The sequence below is a fragment of the Lipophrys pholis genome (assembly GCF_963383615.2).
Source record: "Lipophrys pholis genome assembly, chromosome: 4".
Taxonomy (NCBI): domain Eukaryota; kingdom Metazoa; phylum Chordata; class Actinopteri; order Blenniiformes; family Blenniidae; genus Lipophrys; species Lipophrys pholis.
In genome coordinates this window covers 21,159,445-21,183,291 of record NC_137637.1, presented here as the reverse complement: position 1 = coordinate 21,183,291, position 23,847 = coordinate 21,159,445, and the positions used below count along the sequence as shown (strand labels likewise).

Below are 23,847 nucleotides of genomic sequence, written 5' to 3'. Positions count from 1 at the left end.
CTGCATCAGCAGAACAATCCAGTATAAGACGTCCTTCAAAAGACACTTTCTCACTTTAATACTGAGAATAATTTTATAATCTTATTAGTTCTCAATTAAAAACAAGTTAATTGAGTATTTCTATTTTCACCAGGTTTTTCAACACAATCCATTATTATTGTTGCATGAATGAGTAATCTGTGCACCTTTGTCTGACGGTAAAAATTCTCTACTAAAGTTTTCTTGTTTGGCTGAAGTGATTTCAGTCTGTGGTCACGACACTGATTTGAAGAAAATAAGTTATTGATATGTTATTGAAAACAGCTGAAATGTGTTGGTGCTCTTTTAAAAAATATAATATTAAAGTGTTTAATGTTCCCAACCTTTTTCCTTTCGGTCATCACGTAGGTGTGAACGTATTCAGATATCCAGTATTTAATTTATCCAGTTTTAAGATTTATATGGTGACACTCTTTTGGGTTGAAGAGTTGAATCAATGTGTAACTTAATGGTGCGGCAAGAGGCAGCCCAGGAGGAGGTTTCTCATTAACACTAGGAAATGAAACTTGGTATTGTTCAACTAAGGTCTTCAAAGTAAAGGTCAAGAGGTCATGGAGAAAGTGACAAACAGTTCCTCTTGACCGCTTCCTCACTCCATCTGTTTAGGTTGAAAAAACAACAGTCCAAAGGTGACGGCCGCTGCTCCGAAGAGGGTTTTTTCATGCCCACTGTGAGAACTTTATATTGATTTAATTCTTTTACAATAATGTTAAAACAGTTTAGTAATGCACTCAGTGAAAGTTGACATCAGATCACGATTTATTGCATCAGATCTTCTCGCAGTTTCTCTTACAGCCTGTCTACACCTCACCAGAGGACGCTGGTCTGGTTGTGACATGATCTCTTTCTGTGTGATCCATAACTGAGATGGAATAATTCCATATAAAGAAAGAAAACCTGACTTTTGATATGATTGTATTATACCAAAATTAAATCTTACAGTCAGAGTCAAACTGAAATACAAAATCTGAAGCGTTCTCTTTTAATGTAACCTTAAGTTAAAATACAGACTTGGTCTGAATTATTGGCAACAGGATTTTTTAGGTTAAAGTTATAAATAGCCTGAATTTTCTATACAACAATCTTGATTAATATCTACCTCTTGTGGTCAAAGTGTTTGAATGCAGGTGAAAACACCTCATTTTAATTGACCAGCCAATTCGACAATTCCGCTGATGATATTTAGGAATAAAGAAACACGGTCATCAGGCGTGAAGGATTGACCATCCTGGAGAGCCGGAAGGTAAAGAGTCATACAAAGACTTTTCAAGAGTCTCAGCTTCAGAGTTTTGTTTCTTCAGTTTCTATATTATTTCAAGTTTGGTATCAACCATTTTAAAAATGCAGCAATGCTGATGGCATGTCTCAGGCTGCTGTTTTACCGAGTAAAGTGCCGGCATGTTTCAGTGTCTGTCTTGGATGTGGATTTGTCCTCAGAGCCGTTACCTGCCACTCCAAAGAGTCGTGGGTGGGTTCAGATGACGACCGAGGGCGGGGCCTGGCTTCTGGCCCGCCTCTCCGCATCAGCCGGGTAGCTCTTTCTCTTGACTTTGTCTTTTCACTTGTCTAACTTCTTTCCCTGAATCCCTGAGAGCAAGTTCAAAATAAATAAACAAACTCAATTCAATTTTACATTCATGAAAGATGTGTGTACCTTTGGTTGGCTGTAAAGACCCCCTATTAAAATATTTTCAGTTGAGTGAAGTGACTTTAAGTTGTTGAGTAGAGAGTAAAGAAGAGACAAGAAAAGAAAGTCATTGCTATATTATTGGCATACATGTTAATTACATTTCAGTCGGATATCTGTGTTACAAACTGAACTAAAGTGACATTTGCTGATGTGTGAAAACGCTGAGTTTTGTCCATGTAGGTTAGAGGTGCTCAAGGTCGTCCTGGCCCTTCTCGGCCTACGTGCTCATAGGCACAGCAACAGAAGTGTACGTGCAGCTCAGTGTTTACACTGCAGGTGGATTATTAGTGTTTCTAAACTTTGAGAAACATATACGTGGACTGGCATCATCAATGTGTAACGGAATTTAAATATAATGAGGAGCTTCTAACGGTGAACACTTGAGGGGAAGTGGTGGATCATCTATTAACTCTTGAACCCCAGAGCAAACATCAAGCAGGAGTTTCCACGCATCCATGATACAAATGACTGAAAATGTGCCGGACTGGAAAACAAGCACCATACTCAATGTTTTTGATGTACGATTTACTATCAGCTATAGGAAATGGAAGCAACTAAATTTCATAAATTAAAAGACGTAAGTGGACGTATGAGCGTGACAGAGGAGAAGAGTGAATCTGAGAATCAGGTTACAACTTCAGTTAGATTGTAAATTTATAGTCAAGAGGTCAAAATAATATGTGTAACAAGAGTATGTGTATGTATATGAGAAGCATGCAGAAGCCATTCAAATGTTTTGTCCTAATTTTCTTTCCCAAGCAAACGGACCAGTGAGCAGCAGCTGAGATGATCAACCTAAAGAGATGGAAGCTTCAAGAAGCCGGGCACTTCATTAATGATTAAGCAGGAACACGCACCCACTTCACGATCATCTCAGCAAGCTGAAGTCCAGATGGTTCCAGATATCTGGACTTATGCGGTTGCAAAATACTTGCCTTGGCCAGTTCTGAAGGTATTTCACAAACAGAAACTTTGAGATCTTTAGGACACCCGAACAATAGAATCATAAGTTGTTCTTCGACGACTCGTTTATGAGTGTCCCTCTGTCACAGTTGAGGTGAAGGAACACAGACCAGGATCTGTCACACAGATTGACTGCAGTGGTTACAGAAACCATTTTGCATGTGGTGAAATGATACGATAAGCACTCAATAAATCCTTCTCAAGTATGTACCTACACTACACAACCATCGGTTTGTGTTCCACTTTATTGACATGATGACTGTGATTATGACTGAGATTACAATGACAATAGAATGGCATGAGAAGAAAAGATAAAGGGTCACTTACTGAACATTGTAGAGTGTGTTTTGAAGTGGAAAGAACACAAAGCACAAGAGAGGCCGTCTGATTCCTCCAATCACTGGGGGAAGCAAGGAGACAAGATGCCAAGATGCCACCGGCCATAGCCCAAAACACAGAGACACCGAAATCCAAGTGCTTGAAATGCAGTGTCACTCTCTGTTTCACATACAGAACTTCTTCCTGAGGGTTTTTTTAATAGAAATAATGATTTTTGGAATGTATTAATTGTTATATTTCTTCCTTTCAAAAGGAACAACCTTGGTATTTTCATGCATAGGCAACCAACCTTTTACAAATGATACATTATTAGGAACCTTAAAGTTCTCATTAGGTGATATACAATATCTTTCTTTGCATTAAATACATTTGCATTTACAGTTCTTTTCTTTTTGGGGCAATTAGCTTGACATTAGCATGAGACTATCTACACCTGCACCCCTGCTAAAAGTACTCATGATTTAAATGTTTACAAGATGATAAATTCTGTCTTTATATTTACTTATTTGATTAAAACAAATCTTGATCTTCAACTTGATGGTAATCAGAGTTTGTTTCCATTTTTTAATGCTGTGGATTTTTTCTGCAGGTGTTTCTACATCAGTTCAAGACTATTTCATCCATTAAAAAGCCAGTGTCTCGTAAAAAATAAATTAACATGCAGGGATATCCTAAACCCTATAAACGCAAGTAGTGAGTGAATTTGTCACATTTTTCAAGTTTATAGCAACATGCAAAACCAACTCAGGAAATCCCAACTGTCTAAATGTCACCCAAAAGAGCCTGATGGGTTGTTTTGTGGATGAAATAGCTGAATTTTGTAAACGTTTTAAAGTAACTTTTATGGAGAAATGAGAGCTTTGCTGAGGTGTCACAAGACACGTACCTAGCAGGCGGCAGGCGGCAGGCAGTTGCTCATTTCGACCAATGAGAAGATTCGATACTGTACGTCACAGTGACGTATCAAAATCCTGGCAGCTGATTGGTCACGGCTGCATAATTTTCACTCATTAATTCACTCATTAGTTCCATTGAAATAGCCAGTCCGTGGTCGATTGTGTGCAGAGTCTTTGGGGTTCGAACCAAGCAGAAGTCGTTTGCAGGAAAGCATCCAGCGCTGGTCATTCTCTGAAGGAAAAAAGTAAGTGACTGATTGTTATTTTATTTTCCCTGAAGCTCTGAAGACAAACTTTTTCTTGCAGCTTGTGTTTTTTCCCCCATGTAAATTGTCAACGCTAAACTCATGAAATGGCCGGTTATCCTTCTTATTTCATCTCCATATTTGCAGTTAATTTATTAACATTCAATATTTACTTCATTAAGGGGATACTAGCGCAAACTAGTAGCGTCCCGGCTGGTTTTCAGCCCTGGGAGAACCCTCCACCTCCCCAGGGCGCTAACGAAGAATGGTCTTTTTTGCGCACATGACTTCGGCACTGCCGTGTGCTGCACATGCATGTTCCAGCTCCTTAATGATAATCATTCATATTTTTAATCATGCTCAGCATGTAACATCCCTGCAGCTCCTTAACACGTCTGAGGGTGCACTTAAGTGATGCACCTGAACGCATCACTCAGCGGGTTTTAACTTTTCAACTGCACAGCTTATTTGTTTTCAGAAATACATTTCTCTGAACTTTTAAAGTAATAAAGGAGAAAGTTAATGCCCGGGCCGCGATGTTGGTCTGGTTTTAACTGCAGGTGCTAATAGCTTTCTGCGCAGACAGGGTGCAGAGTCACGTATCTGAGCCCGTGCTCTGTGCACCTTTGGGCGCGGGCAGCTGCCCACTTCGCCTGAAGCGAAATCCATCACTGCCATCAGCTCTTTCATATATAGTTATAGTTCCTTGATGCCATTTACGAAAATTACATAAAAAGACGTTTTAATTAATCACATGTTAGCCGCATCACATCTTTTGAAACAAAAAGCATTTTTTTTCCATTTGAACATTATTGTAGCTGTATAAATATATAGTCTTATAGCTTATTTCTAGTTTATGTTCACACTATAAAGTCTCGTACACTTGTTTGATTTGTACTCTGGTTTTTTTGGAACGAGGTTTGTAATAAGTCTTATCCACAACATCTTTTTCTTCAAATCAAACTCTATATTTTGTGATTTGAGACGGGTTACAACAGTAATATCTAGTGTATAGTGTGTCTTGCCCTGTGTCATAGCCAAACATGAAAAATCAGAGCCAGATTGCTCTGAAAACATTTAGCCACAGCAGAATTGACCTGGCTTTGGACGAGCAATGACGGCCTCATTGATGTTGTGTGTTTCCTTGGGAAACAAGAGCTTGCTTTTCGTGGAAACAATGAAATTTATAGTTCCACAAACTATTTTAAGGTACGTCTCTGGCAGTGAGGTGAAGGAGGCTTTTTTGGGCTTCGATGATGTTAGTGATTACAGGAGAGCGACCGCAATCACTAACTATGTGTTTGGTGTACTGGACAAGTTTAACTGTGCACACAAGTTGGGAGCGCAAACGTATGATGGCGCAGCAGTTATGGCATCACAGGTAAGTGGGGTGCCCTCCAGGCTTGTTCAGACCATCATGTTCCACCACGCAGAGCTCCGTGAGGTGTTCAACATTATTCAGGAAAAGCCTAATGGGATGGACAAGCTCTAGCTATGACCTCTGGATTCAGTCTCTGGCTATCTAAAGCTTTCACCTGCTTTCTTGTCATGGTGTACAGCACGATTTTCACAGAGACAGACGCATTGTTCCATTTTGATGATCTGTCAACCCACTTTGATGATGTAAAACTGCACAGCCTCGCTAAATATGGCAAGCATTTTGATTTTGTGAGGCTAAAGGCCGACCTCATCGGACCTGCTGGCTTTCCTGGTTGAAAATGACCTTGAACGGTTCCAGAAGCAATGAAACTGTTGGTGTTGACCATCCCAACCACCACAGCATCGGTGGAGAGGTCTTTTTCTGCCTTAAAACTGCCGCAACAGGACAGAGCAAGGAAGACTTTCATCACTGGCTTTCATTTCCATTGAGGAAGAGAGGCTCATGAAGCTGAAGGCCAAGACAGCGGACTTTTACACCTCTGTGATCGACATCTTTGTCAAGAAGGACAAGCGTATTGACTTCATCTTCAAATAAAGTAGGTCTCGCTCTCTCTCTCTCTCTCTCTCTCTCTCTCTGTCTCTCTGAGTTTGGGCTGCCGACACGCAGCAGGAGTGGTTTCAGCACCGCAGACAGCTCCACCGTCCGTGTTTCTGTGTTTCCAACACCAACAATGTGCTGACATGGCATGAGATTTATCTTGTTGTTAGAGTTTAGAGACCGATATTGAGTAATTGTTTTGAGATTCTTTAATGATATTTTCCGATCTTGATTACTTCAGTTTAGATTAACACATGCCAGCCAGCCACAGTTGACAGAGCCTTTTATTTTGATACACACAAACAGAAACACTTACAATAATGTAATGATCCTGGAGTTGATCGCTGCAATGCATTATGGGAGTTTGGGTTCGTGGCGTTTTAGATGTCTTTATTGGGGGTTATATTAGGTTTGTAGTTGATTGTGTTGTTTTTTTGTTGCTTAGTTCATGGAATTAGTTAGTTGATCTAGTTTAGTTTAGTTGAATATTTGTAAGGTGGCAACCAAGAGTGAAAAGCGTTTTGTGTGTCATGTCGTACTGCCAGTGTGGTCACATTTGGTGTGTCTTATTAAACACCTCTGCTGATTGCAGCTGAAGTCTATGATGAAGCTCATTCTCATTTACAAATCCTCTGCATTGCGCATCCCAATATATAACATATATGACAGTGGTGGTCTGATTATGCAACGACTTGCCTACTCAACCCTGCTGGTCATGGCATGTCACTGGTAATAGGATGTTATGATAGTATCAAATGCAGCGCTGAGATCTCATGCCCGGTTCACACGGCAGGATAATTAGGCCGATTATGGCCACCATTCTCCCTTCCGACAATCTTAAGGACGCTCAGATCATCATGAGATAATCTTATCAGATATTCCTGCCGTGTGTGGCGTGTTAAGACGGCTCTCGTCTACTCGGAAGGATGTCGGGACCGCGCCGATCTCAAGTCGGGGATATTCAACATGTTGGATTGTTTTGGCCCGATTTCTCATCGTGTGTGGTGTGGGGAAAACGATCACGAGCCTGCCTCTGCTTGTGTGTACACAACCACCTCGGTCCAGGTGGCACAGAGGTGACGTGTCGCGTTTCCCACATGATTTCTCTCAGTCTGGAAGCTGGACCTATAGTATAGCTTTTATACATAATCTAAGTTGTAACCCTGATCTGCCTCCTCTGCAGGTGGATACGCCGCTCACCGTCTGGCCATCATGATGGACTATGATGATATTCTCGCATCCTTGCGCAACATCACCATCTTCTCTATGAGCAATTCGCCCAGGCCTGCAACATATGGCATGACGTTTGGTTGGCAGCGAGAAGGTGAGCCAAACTATCTGCAAATCGTCAAAAAAGTTAAATCATCATTAATCAATTACGTAAATGATACAACCTGTCACACCAACCAGAAAGGGATTATTGGATCAGCTGCATGATCTCCACCCTAAACACACAGACCTGAAAGCTACAGAATAAAATGAAAGCTGTGAAAACAGGATTACCAGACTCTTCGAGAAACAAAGAAACTGCATAACGAGTGGTAGATGCTGCTGGTAACACTAAGGAGGACAGAGAGCTGTTAGGCTTGGAGTACATATCCCAAACCTGTCCATTCAGAAGCACATCACATCCAGCAGGTGCAGCACAGAACCGTTTGTTAGACTGTTAAGTTATTTTCAGTTATACATGTAGAAAGAATCACTATTTTTGCCTTCAGAGTCAGTTCAGCTGAATTTAAATCGGTTAATTGGAGGAAGTTGCTCTATAACCTGGACGTTGCTGTATCTAAGAAAGACACACCTATAGGTGTATCTTTATTATTTATTATTATTTAGTAGTTCATATATGAACTAATGACTAGCAGAAGCAGCAACAAAACAGAGGAACTACCAACATGCAGACGGCCAATATTTACTTAAAGTTGATAATGTATACAAAGTGCACAAAGGCTAGTATTTAAAAAATAAATAAATAAATGCTTCCCATTCTCCTATTTATAATTTACTCTCGCCTACAGTTCCTCCTTAATAGAAGAAAACAAGAATAACCCTAGGTTTCTCTTTAGCACTATGGCCAGGCTGACACAAAGTCACAGCTAATAATTCTAATGTGTAATCTGATCACAGCCATATGACAACGTTACAAGATTCGGGCATAGCGCCACCTGCTGGAAACAGGAAGTGATATGTACATGCTTCGTTTTGGTTGAAACTTTACACATTGCATGAGAGTCTACATCCGATCACAGCCTGACGACGCTTACATCGATCGGGCATAGCGCCACCTGCTGATTACAGGAAGTGGGGAGACGTGCACAAAACCTCGACATGCGACACATTCCAACGTGCGTGGGTGTGCTTGCAGCTTTAATAATGATATTACTTTCCTCGCCCTTATTGTGTCGCTGTGACACATTAGCTGAGCAGCTGTCAGCACTGTGTGGGTCAGTTCATTGACTCACTGTTAGGATGTTCAATAGTGCTGCACACCTGTTATTTTGTTAACAAGAGTTTTGAGGACTCTATCTGAATGTTATGCAATCATTAGCTCCAGATGAAGTGAACACTATGGACTAACCTTTACATGCTGAGTTTTAAGATTACACCTACCTCTGAGTGAAGCTTGAGTCTCCTCTTTTTTTTTTTATCTTTATTGCTCAAGCCTCTGCTGGCTTCAAACTACTCTTGTTGGCACCATCTCCTCGCCTAAACCAGTGTCTGTTCTGAACCCTGATTGGTCAGACTGAGATTGTTGACAGTGCATCATTATGCTGGCTATGACAGGCATCCTTTGCATTAGCTCACATGTACAGGCTTCATGAGCAACCTTTCGGGACCTTGCAACATGCAGGACGCTCAGTCGTACTCATAATTTCATTAGTTGAATGTCAATGTCAAATGAGGCCCCGAGTGCAAGGTGAGACCTTATACACAGCACGTGTGGTCTGGGTATACAGTAGGAGGGGCAGTCCAGAATAAAATGTCACTAGAAATATAAATATAAATACTGCAATTTTTCCTCCAACTAACTTATCTTTATCAAGGTGAAATATTTCACAGTATTGCAGTTATCTATATTCATCTTTTTAGTGATCAGTGATGTCTTCATTGAGAATGCCAGTCTAATAATAATATTGAAATATTTAATATTTCCCTCACTTGATCACCATTAGCATGCTGAATCTGCACACATTTAATATATACTCATGCTATCTTGGCTACTGTATACGTGATGGGGGAAAGAGGGTGGGTATACTAGTATTTCATCACTTATTGGGTCGGTTTACACTCTGAACTTTAATTTTGGGAAGTCATAAAAAAGCTGCATTTTTACAGTGTTGTTTTCTGTTGCTGGTGAGTTCATGTTATGTGTTTCACATAACGAAATTGTACCGTAAGTTATGTGAAATAACATAACATATATCTAGAGGGTTTTGTTTCCCTTAGGTATATTGTCTGTCAGATAATGTTTTCACATTTTATCTTTCACTTTGTGGTGCTGTCTGGCAACATAAAACATACAAAAAATTTAATGTTATGTCCTCAGCCCATCAGTGCTGCATTCACATTGTTGTATCTGATTACCCAGCATGCTTTAACGATGAAGGCTTCTTCTCCACAATGAAGAAGTGATATCAAAGCTATTAATACCGATCAGATGCAAAATGGTTTCTGAGGAGGAGAGTTGTGAGGATGTGGTGGAAGTCCTCTCAGTCCAGTGGATTCTCTGGGTCATGCTCGGGGTTAGTCTGCTGTTCTGGCTCAGGAGGAAAAGCCCAGGTGTGTATAGATATTTTCATTTGTTGTTTTCAGTGTCTCTGTCCCATCCTGTTAGTTTCAGCTCTTTACAGGGATACAGAGATATTACTCTTGGGAATCTTTGTCATGTAATTGAGCTTTTTACAAGCGTTCATGCTGGGTTGTAAATTTGCAAGAGTGACTCATTCATTTGTGAGGATGACTGTGCAGTTTCTCAGCAATGGCGGCACACAGGGGGAGGGACTGAGTTTCATAGATAGCAACTACAGTATCTATTTAAAGAACGCGTCAGAGAGTTACCAGTAACAGATGAGACCCTGTTGTCACTTTGGGTTTTTCCTTTTAATTGTAAATCAAATTTCTTACACTTAATTATAATGACTGAAATCTCCTATATTGTGATTTTTTTAATCTATTTTCAAGTTTGCTTATTCCTCAGTTGTTTCAGCTTTATTTGACTGACTGAACAAACACAGTTTCAGAAAACCCCCAGACACATGAAAGAACTTGCCAACATTATCTTGCAGTCCGTTACTCCACTTAATTACTCATCGGATTCATAATTCTGGACATGAATAACAGACTAAAAAGACATAAATCTGTCTGAGAGTGCAAAAGGAGTTTATTAGAAATGGAAACTCTCTGACAGTTTTGTCACGGGGGTGTCAGGGGCTAAACACTTTTACATACAGCGAAGAATCACAAACTGTTATGAGAGTGATGAGCAAGAGCCGTCAATTTAGAAAAAACCCAGTGGTCTTGTTGGTGTTGTATTGAGCTGGACGTGTCTGACTGACTGGACCCAGAGAAGACCTTCTTTCTGATTTAAAACTGAATTAAAAAGTCATTATTCAGCTCTAATTAACCAGTCTATACATATCAACTACTGATGGTTCCAGTGAAAGACAAGGTAAGGCCAGTGGGAGTAAACTGATCTGCCTTGAACACGGTGAAAGTCGGTGAGTAAAATGCCACCTTCAACTTAAGAGTGAGTTATCGAGGGTGTTGCTTTTTTTATAGTAAGAACTTTGATGGTGTGGCTGTCCAGTTAAATCAGAGCTGAGGCTGGATCACAGTTTACCATGGTGTCACTCTCCCTCCTCAGGTGGTGATATACTCACAGCATCTGAACGTGAAGAACGTCTCCTTTCAGAAGTGGATGCTGGTAAGTCGGGCTACAGTTTCAAAAGAAAAGTACCGTGGTGGCAGCTGTTACTTTTATTATTAAGAATATTGAACAGTTGAATAACCAGTACCTGGTTTACTTACCTGGTTGACTCTGCGATAAAATCCTGTATGTATCACTATGTCAGACTTTTAAGTTTCCCAGTTGTGAGTTCTTTTTAAAAACATGAGAGACCTCACCATAGAGATAGCTCACTTCATTACATTATCCAATTTTTTATTGAGTTCATGTACTCACAGAAAATTCTGAGAAATCCAGCAATCAGTGAAAAGGCAAAATGACAAGACATGTGTTTCTCATACTGTCCAAGAGAGTTAATCTCTTTTGTGATCCAAACACATGAATGTTAAAACGTACAACTTACAAAAGTACAACTCTTTTGCTTTTCCGACATAGTTACTTTATATCAGGATATATTTATTTAACCTGAAACTTTGTTGCATGAAGTTTCCGTCTCTTTTGTAAAAATGAAATAAGGCCATTTTCATTGAGCTGCTGGTACTATAGCACTCACTACTGGCCTATACCCATATATTGTGCTTAGAGAAGGACACCTAAACTACAGATACAGTTCATAACATTGAATTTCATCCTGTGCGTAGAGGGAATGCCAGCATCATTAAATTTCCAATATTTTTCTGTATCGCAATAAACATTGGAAAAAAGATTTTTTTTTGTTTTCATAAATCTTTTTTTTTTTTTTTTTTTTTTTTTTACCAGATTTATGATGTTTTGCAACAAGTACAATATTCAGACAAAAATCATTTTACTATAATAATGCCAACATCATGGGACAACTATGTGTTGAAAACTACATTTAACAATTTATTTGTGTAACGTTTAATAAGTAATGGATTCCTACTCACAAGTCACCATCATTGGTCGCTCACAAGTCAATATACTACCAGTGGACAACAAGACGCTGTTCACTGAAGCAGCTTGATAACGGTTTCCACCAGTGAGGGCAGTCCACTTCAGCTCTTGCAGCTTAACAGTCAGCAGCTTCAACGGCGTCTCGTGGAGTCTTGAGAAAACTCTAGTGATCTTCTGAGCAGACAGGGACTCTTCACAATGGCACAGTCTTTTACCACTTCCATCAGTGACCAATTTCAATGCATCGGACCCAGTTGGGAGATGCAGCCTTCTTGGTTCTCTCATCCTCCAGGAACTTCTGTTGCAGGTAGAGGCATGCACACACACACAGAAACACTGATTCTCTGACTTTTGTTCCCATCCACACATTTTTGCCAGATTGACATTTTTCAAAATTTGTCATTATTAAAAAAAAAATTGTTTATTATTTTTGATATGAGGTCTTAGGACGAATTTTAAACTTTTGTCAGTACTCCCCTTAGTGACATGTTCTCAGTCTCTCACACAAATATGAGACAAAAACATGATATTCAGTGGCGTGCACAGATACTTTGGGCGGCAGGTGCTCAGTGTAGAATAAGGGCCCCTCGTGCAGTGTGTGGATCCACTGGCTACCTTATTATGGTAGTGTGAGATAAAAAAAAAAAACACAAAAAAAACCCATTACAGCCCCATGTTGTAGGTAATTGCATATTTCTTTAAATATTGGCCGATTTTTCTTAAAAATCCTCCCCCCCCAAAAACATAAATCGAAGGAAAGAATGAGAGTGAGAGAGATGAGTGGACGTCACTACACACCACCCTGAATAAGTTAAGATCTACTTTTATTATCCCTGTGTTTTTTTTATCAGCTTGTACAGCATTACATGTATTGGGTGTAATTTAAGCATGGAATGGGGGCATGTAGAACAACAATATGGTGCAGGGTGCTAAAAATCTGCTTTGTCAGCAAATTTTCAATTAGGTGTGATTTTAGTGTGTGGTTTTGAAAAAAAATGCTGCAGTGAATCCACTGACACTGTTACCTGGGGTCAAGTAGGAATGGACAGGACAGGAATGTGGTGCAGTTTGCTGAAAATGATTTAATTAGAATTTTTAGGAAATGTTCTGCCAATACAGTAATATAACGTATTGTGTGATTTAAGGGTGTTATTGTGAACAATGTTGATGTTGTCGATATTCATGTCAATATGGGCACAGACAGTAGAGTGTACACAATTTTTTTTTAAAAATTAACATAAGCTACATCAAATTTAAAAAGAAAAAAAACATTTGTGCATATACAGTTTAAGCCACACTATTATAGGTGCAACAAGGCATGAATTTCAATGTGGGATTGCGTTTCTTTTTTTTCTTTCTTTTTTTTTTTAGAAAAATGACTTTTAAAAGTGACAGGGGGTGGTGAATTACTACAAAAATACACTAACACTGAGGGTTTAATCTCTGTTCATTAAGTATTTGCTGATTGTGATTCTGAGGAGAGACTTTCCTCTGAGGATGATTGGTCAGCCCCGGAGCGTAGCCATGGAACGGGGAGTTCCGTGATGCACATGAACGCATTACCCATGTATCATCAGCATGAAGCTTGTTGGGTTCAGAGTGTGTGGGTTAAAAAAAAGTTCCGTTACGCAGCGTACGCTAGAAAAAAGTTATTGTACGCTGAGGGGTAAACAATTTTAAAAGAAATGCCGATATTGGGCCAAAAAGTGATTCCCTGCCAAAACCTGATTACCGTATACGGGAGCAGCTTTTATCAAGATTTACAGTCGTAACATAAAAATATACTAAACTGTATCACGTATGTATAATAATTATATACAGCCAGTGGCACAGCCAGCTGGAATCCGGTGCGCACTGTGCGTACAATTTTTTTGAAGGTGTACAAAAAAAATTAATTAAAAGGGTCTTGGTTTTTGTCTCTGCCTGGTGCCCCGTCACCATAACATTTTGCTGGGCTGTTTCATCTGTGTTTTTGTGTTCAGAACGGTCTTCTTCGCGCACAAGACGGCGACACCAAGCCCTTGCGTCCCGCGATGTTCTCTGCGCAGACAGGGGGCGGGGTCAGCCGCTGCTCGGGGGGGCATGTGGTAGGGCAGGGGTGGGGGTGGGGGTGGTTGTGCGTACTATGAAATTGAATCCTGGTGTCACCACTGGATAATGGATAATCCAGCAACAGCCATGCAGTGTGCGCTCCCGTTGGACGGGAACCAGATTTTAGCAGGGAATCACGTTTTGGCACAACACCTGTACTGCATACCGGCCCACTTAAAGCACTGTCACAGACAAAATTTCATTAAAATCTGACAGATATCACTTACCATGGCTGATATTCTCTTGAGGTTTGAAATTAACGATAATAATATAGTCATATAATTTTGTCTGAATATCGTACTTATTGCAAAACATCATAAATCTGGTAAAAAAATAAAATAAAACAACGTAATCACGTAAGTATGTTGTTTGCATTTTCTTTTCCTCGCAAACAGATTTATGAAAACAAAAAATCTTTTTCCCAATATTTATTGCAATACGGAAAATATTGGAAATGTCATAATTGCTGGCATTCCTTCTAAACACAGGATGAAGTCAAATGTTATGAATTGTATATGTAGTTTAGGTGTACTTCTCTAAGCACAATATATGGGTATAGGCCTTGAAAAAGGCCTTGTTTCATTTTCACAAACAAGAAGGAAACTTCATGAAACAAAATTAACATTTTCAGGGCAAAATCTTATATCCTGAGATAATGTAACCTATGTCTGGAAACCACAAGAGTTGTACTTTCCAGTGATGTTTATAGTTTGTTGTTACTTTCAAAACCCTTCTGTATATGTTCCTGAGAAGATAGGTAAGAATTCAGACTGTTCCCAGTCCCATGAGAGCCAAAATATGGCATACGTCACGGTAGCTTGTTTCCATGGCAACTAAATACATTTTTAAGTAAAAGTACTTATTTTTCTTTTAATTCATCAAAAGGAACACATTTGCAAAGTTTCATTGAAATCTGCTGACCTGGACTTTCCACCCCATAGTTGATTTCCTCAGTCAGCAAAGGAAACATTTTAGATCTTGAGTAGACATTTCTACTTAATTTAGATACATTTAGGTATGTTACAATTAATAGTTTGTGCTGTTTGTATTCTATCCAATAAAATCAAAAATTAGAAAGGGATTTAGGAACAAGAGACGTGGGGGGTTGAATTCTTTTAATAGGCTCTTTGTGTGTGTGTGTGTGTGTGTGTGTGTGTGTGTGTGGGTGGGTGGGTGGGTGGGTGGGTGGGTGTGTGTGTGTGTGTGTCTGTGCGTGCGTGCGTGCGTGCATGTGTGTGTGTGTTTCTAAATATGTTAGCCCTGCTATGTGTGTCCACAAGTCTGCATACTTAGGCTGTGCTCGTTTTGCAACTCCTGTTACTCTCTCTAGCTGGCAGCCTGAAGTAGAGGTGAGTGGCTCCCCACAGTACAGTGAGTACCCCGGCAGGAATTCTAATATTCACAAACTCTTTTTCTTAGACAACTTGAGCTCCAGCACCATGGCGCAAGACCCTTCTTTTGACCCCACCAAGATGGGTGTGGGTCGGGCGATCGCCGTGCTGACCTCCGGCGGCGATGCCCAGGGTGAGTGGGCTATTTCCAGGATGGAGTGGAAGTGTGGTGTGCCTTAGCACTGTTTGTTTACTGGAGCATGTGGTATGATAGCTGTGTGGGATGCTGATATATATAAAATAATAAATTAACCATGATTTAATAAGTTGAACATTTTAATTTGCGATTAAAAATGTATTTTAGATGCAAGGTTAAAAAAAAGGAAGTCCCAAATCAAAATATTAGTCATTTGAATCTTTGTTTCTTGTCAAAAAGAAATACAGACTCACTTCAAAACTGGATCAACTTTTTTGAGAACTCACTATTTGAGAGTTTGCCATCACTATAGTTGTTCATAGTTGTTCATAAAATATTTTATGTAAAGGAGTGGCAATAAATACTTCCTCCAGAGTTGCTAGAGACGCAGTCTGAGGCAGATGTCCCCCTGACCTTTAACTTGATGAGGAACATGTCCGTTGTAACCTTTGGAAGTCGTAGCATTGACCCCTTGTATCCTAATGTGCGAGCTTCTGAGAAAGTGAGCCGTCTGCCAGATGTTTTTCTCTCTCTACTTGAACTTTGAAAAACTTCATGGAAAGTATAAAAGCAGATTTGGAAATCAGTCATCTTTTTCATACACCTAAATGTAAAAACTATATTTACGACTTCATTATTCCTTCAGTGCAGGTATTTTTCAAACATCTTTTCTTTTTTTTTTATATAACTGTATCTGTTATGGGGTTAATTTTAGAAGCATGACCTTTCTATCATGTGTTTGTAAAGTGGTGGTGCAGAGTGAGAGGGCAGCTCCTCTCCTCTTTTTTCTCCCCAGCTCCTTGACAGTGTAAGTTGAGATGATTTTGGCTCCCCTAAAGTTGATCTCTCCACGTCTTGTCCTTTAAGTGACTCACCGCAAGAGAGCAGGCAGAAGATCTTTCCTGCAATCCAAGCTCACTGCCTGAACAGGCAATTTAACTTGAATTACCAAATGGAATTTGAATCATGCAAAATGTTATGACACCATTGTATTTTGTTGTCATCTGTCTTGTGCTTGCTTCTGTCACCTCATTGCTGCCCCCCCCCCCCCCCCCCCCCAAAAATACTTCATGTAATTTAAGCCCTGTGTGACGTAACAACTATGCAGTTCATGAATGCTGCTCAGTGGTGCAGGCTCCCACTCATGATGCCAAGCTGGAATAATTAAGAATAAGAATGATATACTCACTATCATCTCAAGTACATTTGCTGAATATCACAAATGAATTTGTGCAAAAAATCTCAATGTTTGTTATGTACCCATATATACAATATGTGTGTATATATATATTAATGCACACATATATCCCCATTATACAGGTATGAATGCCGCTGTGAGGGCCACGGTTCGAGTGGGTATTTACACTGGAGCCAAGGTGTATTTTGTCCATGAGGTAAGTGTTTGCTTGTTTATTTAAATAATTCTTTTAGAAACCCTTAGAAGGGAAAAGACTGTAATATGCTTCCTGTGTTGCTTTTTTTCCCTTTAGCTGTGCAGTATAAAACACGAAAGCAAAGCAATTAATGTTCAACTAACAATAGAAGCTGGAACAAATACTCCGCATGATAATTCTGGAGCAAATCTTTCTTCACACTTTTTGCCTGAGAAATTATTCCAACCTGAAGTTTTCAAAGTGTGGAAAGATTAAGATCCCTTAATAGGAAGGGTGAAAAAAATTCTTACCGACAGTGGAGCATTCCAATCAGTCTCTGAATTAAAGGTTTACAAAAACCTGCAGTATGCTAAGCAGGTTATTCTTATTTCTCCAGTTTTAGACCCCAAAAGGAAAGAAGTCCTGGTTTATGCTAATGAAACACAGAATTTGCACCTAAAGAACCAATTATTTTATCTAACCTACTGCCTGATAAATTAATCTCTATTTGGTTAAAAGAAATGCAGTTGCCACTGTAAAAATATGCTGATATCCTTCAGCACAAAGACGTTTTTAAGCAGTGACCCTGTTTCAAAAAGGTGATTGGAGTTGTTTTTGTTTGTTGACAGGGTTACCAGGGTCTGGTGGATGGAGGGGACAATATCCGCCTTGCTACTTGGGAGAGTGTATCGATGATGCTCCAGCTGGTGAGCACGAACACCCAGACCAAAAACATGTTTTGCTCAATGTTTATTATCCTTATTGTTTTTACCTGACAATCACGCCGTCAGAGTGTAACTCTGCAGTCCCGTCAGTGGTCACTTAAATGGCAAAGATCATAAATAGCTAAACCTAATGAACCTCAGACATGAGCGCTCAGGTTTCAGATAACCGTGCACCCTCATCATGTTTGATTTCTTGTGGCTCTTCTTTGGAAGTGAAACTTCTCCACCTTGCCCAACAACAGGGTGGGACTGTAATCGGGAGCGCTCGCTGTCAGGATTTCCGGACCAAGGAAGGCCGCACCAAGGCGGCCTGCAACCTGGTCAAGCTGGGCATCACCAACCTGTGTGTGATCGGAGGTGATGGTAGTCTGACTGGCGCCAACCAGTTCAGAACCGAGTGGAGTGAACTGCTGGCAGATCTGGTGACAGCTGGTAAGAGCCACCACTTCAAAAACTCACTAATTCAAGCAGCACAGCATACATGATAGCTTGTGTTGACACATGCTCTGCTGAATCAGCATGTTGTTCATGTTGGTAACATACGTATCTACACACAGGGAAGATCACCAAAACTGAGGCAAAATCCTCCTCTCACCTGAATATCGTTGGCATGGTGGGCTCCATTGACAATGACTTCTGTGGAACTGATATGACCATCGGCACTGACTCTGCGCTCCATCGCATCATTGAGATCGTTGATGCCATCACCACCACTGCGCAGAGGTATACATTTTGACATTCATCTACATGACTGATGGGCTTAGCAGTTGATTAATCTTGATATTGGGACTCTTCACCGAACATGTTTCATTTTCTAGTCACCAGAGGACTTTCATCCTGGAGGTGATGGGCAGACACTGCGGGTGAGTGGATCTTGTGTTCGTAATGTGTGAGAGTCTGCATGAGTAAGTGTTAAGTGGGAGCCAGTCCCAGCTACTATTGCCACGGTTCCTGCACCTCCTTGAAAGACGTTTCAATAAACCAGGTTAACAAAACAATAAGTGGGTGCAAAGCGGAGTACAGTATGTAAACAACAGCGGGAGGTTTTACGGTCGATGAAATATTTAAATATTGTGGGCAAGTCAAGAGTGGCGATCATCACTACCAATCAGCAGACGGCTGTGTTGTCGCTCCTCCTCACAGGCCGTTCCTCAGTGCAAGGTACCTCAACGGTGGGGTGGCGGAAAATCGTAGCCGGTGGTCATGGTTTTTTCTGTACCATCCACAATTTTATCGGTGTCGGTGGCACAAAAAGTGCGGTGGGAGCGCGGCTTATGGGTGAGGACAGGGTACATACTTGATAGGTCACCAGTCCATCACAGGACAAACACAGAGAGACAGGCACCCACACACACTCTTATTTGCACCTATGGATAATTTAGGTTCACCAATTTCCTTCACGTAAATGTTTTTGGAGCGTGTGAACAAAACAGAGTACCAAGAGGACAACCAAACTCCACACAGAAAGGCCCAGCTGGCATTTGAGTCCATGACATTCTCGTTGTGAGGCAAAAGTACTTAACTTTGCTCACCTGTGCAGCCTTTGTGTCGACTAATTGAATTGAATTTAAGGCTCGCTGTAATTTACTTTTATGTCAAATGTTATGTTTAGGATATAGAATCTATCTATCAGACACCATCTATAAAAGTTTGGATTATTTGTCTACAGCTACCTGGCTCTGGTGACCGCTCTGGCCTGTGGTGCTGACTGGGTCTTCATCCCAGAGATGCCCCCAGATGATGGATGGGAGGGGCATCTCTGCAGACGACTGATAGATGTAAATATCCCTCTCAAACGTATCACATTCATGTTCGGTTTGGCTTTATCTGATTTCATTGAAGACGTGATTGTTTATCTTAAAGTTACACTCTGCCTCTCATAGCAAAGAGGCCGTGGCTCCCGTTTGAACATCATCATCGTTGCGGAGGGAGCAATGGATCGCAGGGGTACGCCTATCACTTGTGACATTGTCAAACAGGTCAGTGCTGTCCATTATACTAGCACATCAAGATCCATGTTGCGCAGCCTGCTCAATATCAGTGTGTCTGTCCAGCTGATAGAAGCGCAGCTGGGCTTTGACACTCGCACCACCATCTTGGGCCATGTGCAGAGAGGAGGAACACCTTCTGCCTTTGATAGGATTCTGGTAATATCCTTCATATATAACCTTTATATCTATTGTACATAAACAACCACAATCATTTACTGTTGTAGAAGCCATTAGCGTGTTTTTTTGAGCAACCCTCCTGCTCTCTTGTTCTAATTCAGGCAAGCAGGATGGGTGTGGAGGCTGTTATGGCTCTACTGGAGGCCACACCAGACACTCCTGCTTGTGTCGTCAGCTTGTCTGGAAACATGGCCGTCAGGCTGCCTCTGATGGAGTGTGTCCAAGTGGTGAGTCACCTCCTAACCACACACAACACCATAACATCGTTTAACATCTAAATTCTTCATGGTACACAGTTTGAATGAGGATGGCATTATTGATGGCAATCCAAATAAATGAGCTCAACACATTTCTCTTCATATATATTGATATTTCAACTGTTTTTCCCTGCTTTGCTTTTTAATATCAGACAAAGGATGTAACCGTAGCCATGGCTGAGGGGCGTTATGAAGACGCAGTGAAGCTCAGGGGAAAGTGAGCCATCAATATTATTCTTCGCCACTTAAAAGTTTCATGTACTGTGGTAGATCCTAAATGCCTGTACCTTGTTGCTGTTTGTCATCAGGAGCTTCGAGAACAACTGGAACACCTACAAAATGCTGGCTCATGTGCACCCCCCGGAAACAAAGGTCAGGAACTGACATTTCTGCCACTTTGATTCTATTTACCTGCTTCAGTTATCAATTATTGTAAAAATGTTCTTTTTTTTTTTTTTTTTTTTATCATCAGAGTAAAGTCAACATTGCCATCCTGAATGTTGGCGCTCCATGTGCTGGAATGAACGCCGCTGTGCGTTCTGCGGTCAGGACTGGCCTCCTCCATGGGCACCAGATGCTGGCAGTTCATGATGGCTTTGATGGCTTGGCTCATGGAATGGTAAACTGTTTACATGCACTTAATAGGGGGGGGGGGTATCTGTTTGGATTTACCAACTTTAGTGTGACAATGCATAGTCATGAGGACATAACAGATGCTGTGTCTCTGCACAGATTGAACCCATCGGGTGGTCCGGAGTGGCAGGATGGACTGGAAAAGGGGGATCCATACTGGGAACGAAGAGGTGGGACATTAAATCAATTTAAAGAGGAACACGGTGATAAGACTACGTTTCAAACGTTTTTTCCACCTGTATGCATTTTGAGAGTGTATAAACAGTCATTGTTACATGTGTGTCCTTCCTATATGTTACAGGAGTGCACAAGTTCTGTCAGTGCTCTGTTGAATGATATGTTAAACATGTGTTCAACTTATTTAGATTACATCTCAGATTATTATTTTGTCTAATCCCGCATCATAAACAATACATTTACTAGCGCTGAAATTACTCCAGCGAGGGGCAAAAACTCTCCCCGTTAGGGTTATTAGGATGCTGATGATTCAAATGATAAACATTAAAATCTCTTGTTGTTTTTTTTCTTTTTCTTTCATGAAGAACCTTGCCTCAGGGGTTTTTGGAGGAGATTAGTGTGAACATCGCTAAGTTCAACATCCATTCTCTGATCATTATTGGAGGCTTTGAGGTGAGCAGCACTCTAAAGACCAGTGGTGTTTTTAGCTGTTAAATTCATGTTTACAAACTCATGTTAATGACTATGCCAGTCAGTCACTGCATGCTACTTTGCTCCGACCAGGCCTTCACCGGTGGTTTGCAGTTGGTGCAAGCGAGGGAGAAATATGACGAACTGTGCATTCCGATTGTTGTTCTTCCTGCCACTGTGTCCAACAACGTTCCTGGATCTGACTTCAGTGTTGGCACCGACACTGCCATCAACACCATAACCATGGTAAAGGGATTTTTGAAACCACACAGACGCACATCTTAAAACTATTATACATGATAGACATTTCATTAGCGCATTTGCCTTTTTTGCAGACCTGTGACAGGATCAAGCAGTCTGCAGCTGGAACCAAGAGAAGGGTGTTCATTGTTGAAACAATGGGGGGATACTGTGGTTACCTGGCAACCATGGCTGGCCTGGCATCAGGAGCTGATGCAGCCTACGTTTATGAGGACCCTTTCAACATTCATGATCTGAAGGTCTGTATGTCTCCTGATGAATGTGCAGTAAGGAGGAACCTCGGGGATGTCATACTTTAGTGAGGGATGGTTGAATATTCGTAAATCATAGACAATGTCTTGTAGGTGAATGTGGAACATCTGGTGGAAAAGATGAAGACTACCGTGAAGAGAGGACTCATTCTGAGGTTTGAAAGGATTGGCATTATTTATACTATCAACAACATCGCCAGTGTACTGTTCACCAAGAGTTCATAATATTTCCTTTATTATACTTTGTTTTAGGAATGAGAAATGCAATCTGAACTACACCACTGACTTCATCTTCAGCCTCTACTCAGAAGAGGGCAAGGGTGTCTTTGACTGCAGGAAGAATGTGCTTGGACACATGCAGCAGGTGTGCGACTCAATTAGGCATTTATCAATGGAGTTTTTCTTCTTTTTGTGCACTGAATCATACTTTGCTGCTTCTTTCAAGATCATAAAGGTATTATCAACTATTCTGCATTATTAGGGTGGAACACCCAGTCCCTTTGACAGGAACTTTGGTACAAAGATGGGGATGAAGTCTGTTCTGTGGCTGACTGACAAGATGAATGAGTGCTACAGGCATGGTGAGTACTCGCCTTCAAATTGTTCTGTTAACTTGTGCTTTCCTGACCACATGTGGTCCATGTGCTCATATATCTTCTTCTTTCTGCACTCAAACCTCTAGGTCGCGTCTTTACCAACTCTCCAGATTCGGCCTGTGTGTTGGGCATGAAGAGAAGAGCTTTGGTGTTCCAGCCACTTGCCGAACTCAAAGAAGTCACCGACTTTGAGTGAGACCATATTTCATGTTTTCAGTTCATTTGTTTTTCACCTACTCGCATCAACAATGTTTCACAGAACCTGAAGTTACCTTGAAGGTTTGTGCTGTACATTTATTCAAACACAAAGTTTAAAATTATTGCTAAGATCAGCGGCTTATTAAATCTCATTGTACTGAATAGTAAATGATCAGTCCCACAAATCTGAGTTGTGGTCAGGCAATTGTGTCTTCGTAATATTTATGGAACAATAAGGCATAACATTAATACGATTATCGAATATAAGTCATGTGATATTACTGAAACAGAAAGTTTAACTTTGTAACCAATTCCACATCATACATAAACATATATTTCGAGTAATATGACTAAATTTGCCTGGGTCATTTGACATTATCTCCTGAAATGTGATATAGTATAAGGCTTTAGGTTTTTGCTGTGAAATGAAAACATGAAGCCTGGTTGCCCTCTAGTGGTCTTCATTATTCATTAACCTTTATTTAACCAGGAAGTCTTTTACAAGGGTGACCTGGCCAAGAGGCACACAACAGGTCAATAAATGCATGACAAATAAAACTAGATTAACATAATACAATAGTTAAAGTGCGATAGTGCAGAGATCCAGAAAAAAATTTAGATGATAAAATGCTGGTTTTAAGGCAAATAATAATAGAATAAAGTGCAATAAAACAACAATCTGAAATGACCAACTGCAGCTTTAATACCAAACTTTATATAAATCCTACATTGACTTAAACATTGACCTTGTTGTTTGTTCTTTCTTCTCATCTCGTCTGCAGACATCGCATCCCAAAGAAACAGTGGTGGCTGAAGCTGAGAGACATTCTGAAAATCCTGGCCAAGTACAACGTGAACCTGGATACCTCTGAAATGGCTTCCCTGGAACATGTCATCAAGAAGAGAGGCACTGTTTAGTGACCCCCTGCCATGATTATTCAGGAGTGAACATGCTCTGACTGTCTTAATTATAAGCACTTTGTAATGATTGCTCGAGGACAGTGCAATATCAATAAACTAATCAATGATGAAGAAGAAAAAAAACTCACAGTCCTCAAGTGAACATGCTCTGACTGTCTTGATTATAAGCACTTTGTAATGATTGCTCGAGGACAGTGCAATATCAATAAACTAATCAATGATGAAGAAGA

General features: G+C 40.5%; 1 protein-coding gene across 5 annotated transcripts; it reads left to right on the top strand.

Annotated features, from left to right (window-relative positions):
* Positions 1-4,100: 4,100 nt before the first annotated feature.
* On the top strand, positions 4,101-23,847 carry pfkmb (phosphofructokinase, muscle b). 5 transcript variants are annotated; one of them, XM_080461628.1, is made up of 25 exons: positions 4,101-4,172; positions 7,334-7,474; positions 11,015-11,074; positions 15,479-15,583; positions 16,907-16,980; positions 17,589-17,666; positions 17,927-18,116; positions 18,242-18,407; positions 18,503-18,547; positions 19,354-19,462; positions 19,568-19,663; positions 19,739-19,831; positions 19,954-20,079; positions 20,262-20,326; positions 20,418-20,481; positions 20,582-20,728; positions 20,842-20,912; positions 21,285-21,372; positions 21,484-21,636; positions 21,726-21,890; positions 21,996-22,057; positions 22,155-22,266; positions 22,384-22,483; positions 22,585-22,690; positions 23,479-23,847. In XM_080461628.1, exons 2-25 carry the CDS (start codon positions 7,363-7,365, stop codon positions 23,612-23,614), a joined length of 2,523 nt encoding a protein of 840 aa, XP_080317754.1. In that variant the 5' UTR covers positions 4,101-4,172; positions 7,334-7,362; the 3' UTR covers positions 23,615-23,847. The 5 variants fall into 5 exon arrangements, with proteins under 5 accessions (XP_080317754.1, XP_080317753.1, XP_080317752.1 ...); XM_080461627.1 differs by lacking the exons at positions 4,101-4,172; positions 7,334-7,474 and adding an exon at positions 9,813-9,930; XM_080461630.1 differs by lacking the exons at positions 4,101-4,172; positions 7,334-7,474 and adding an exon at positions 10,665-10,819.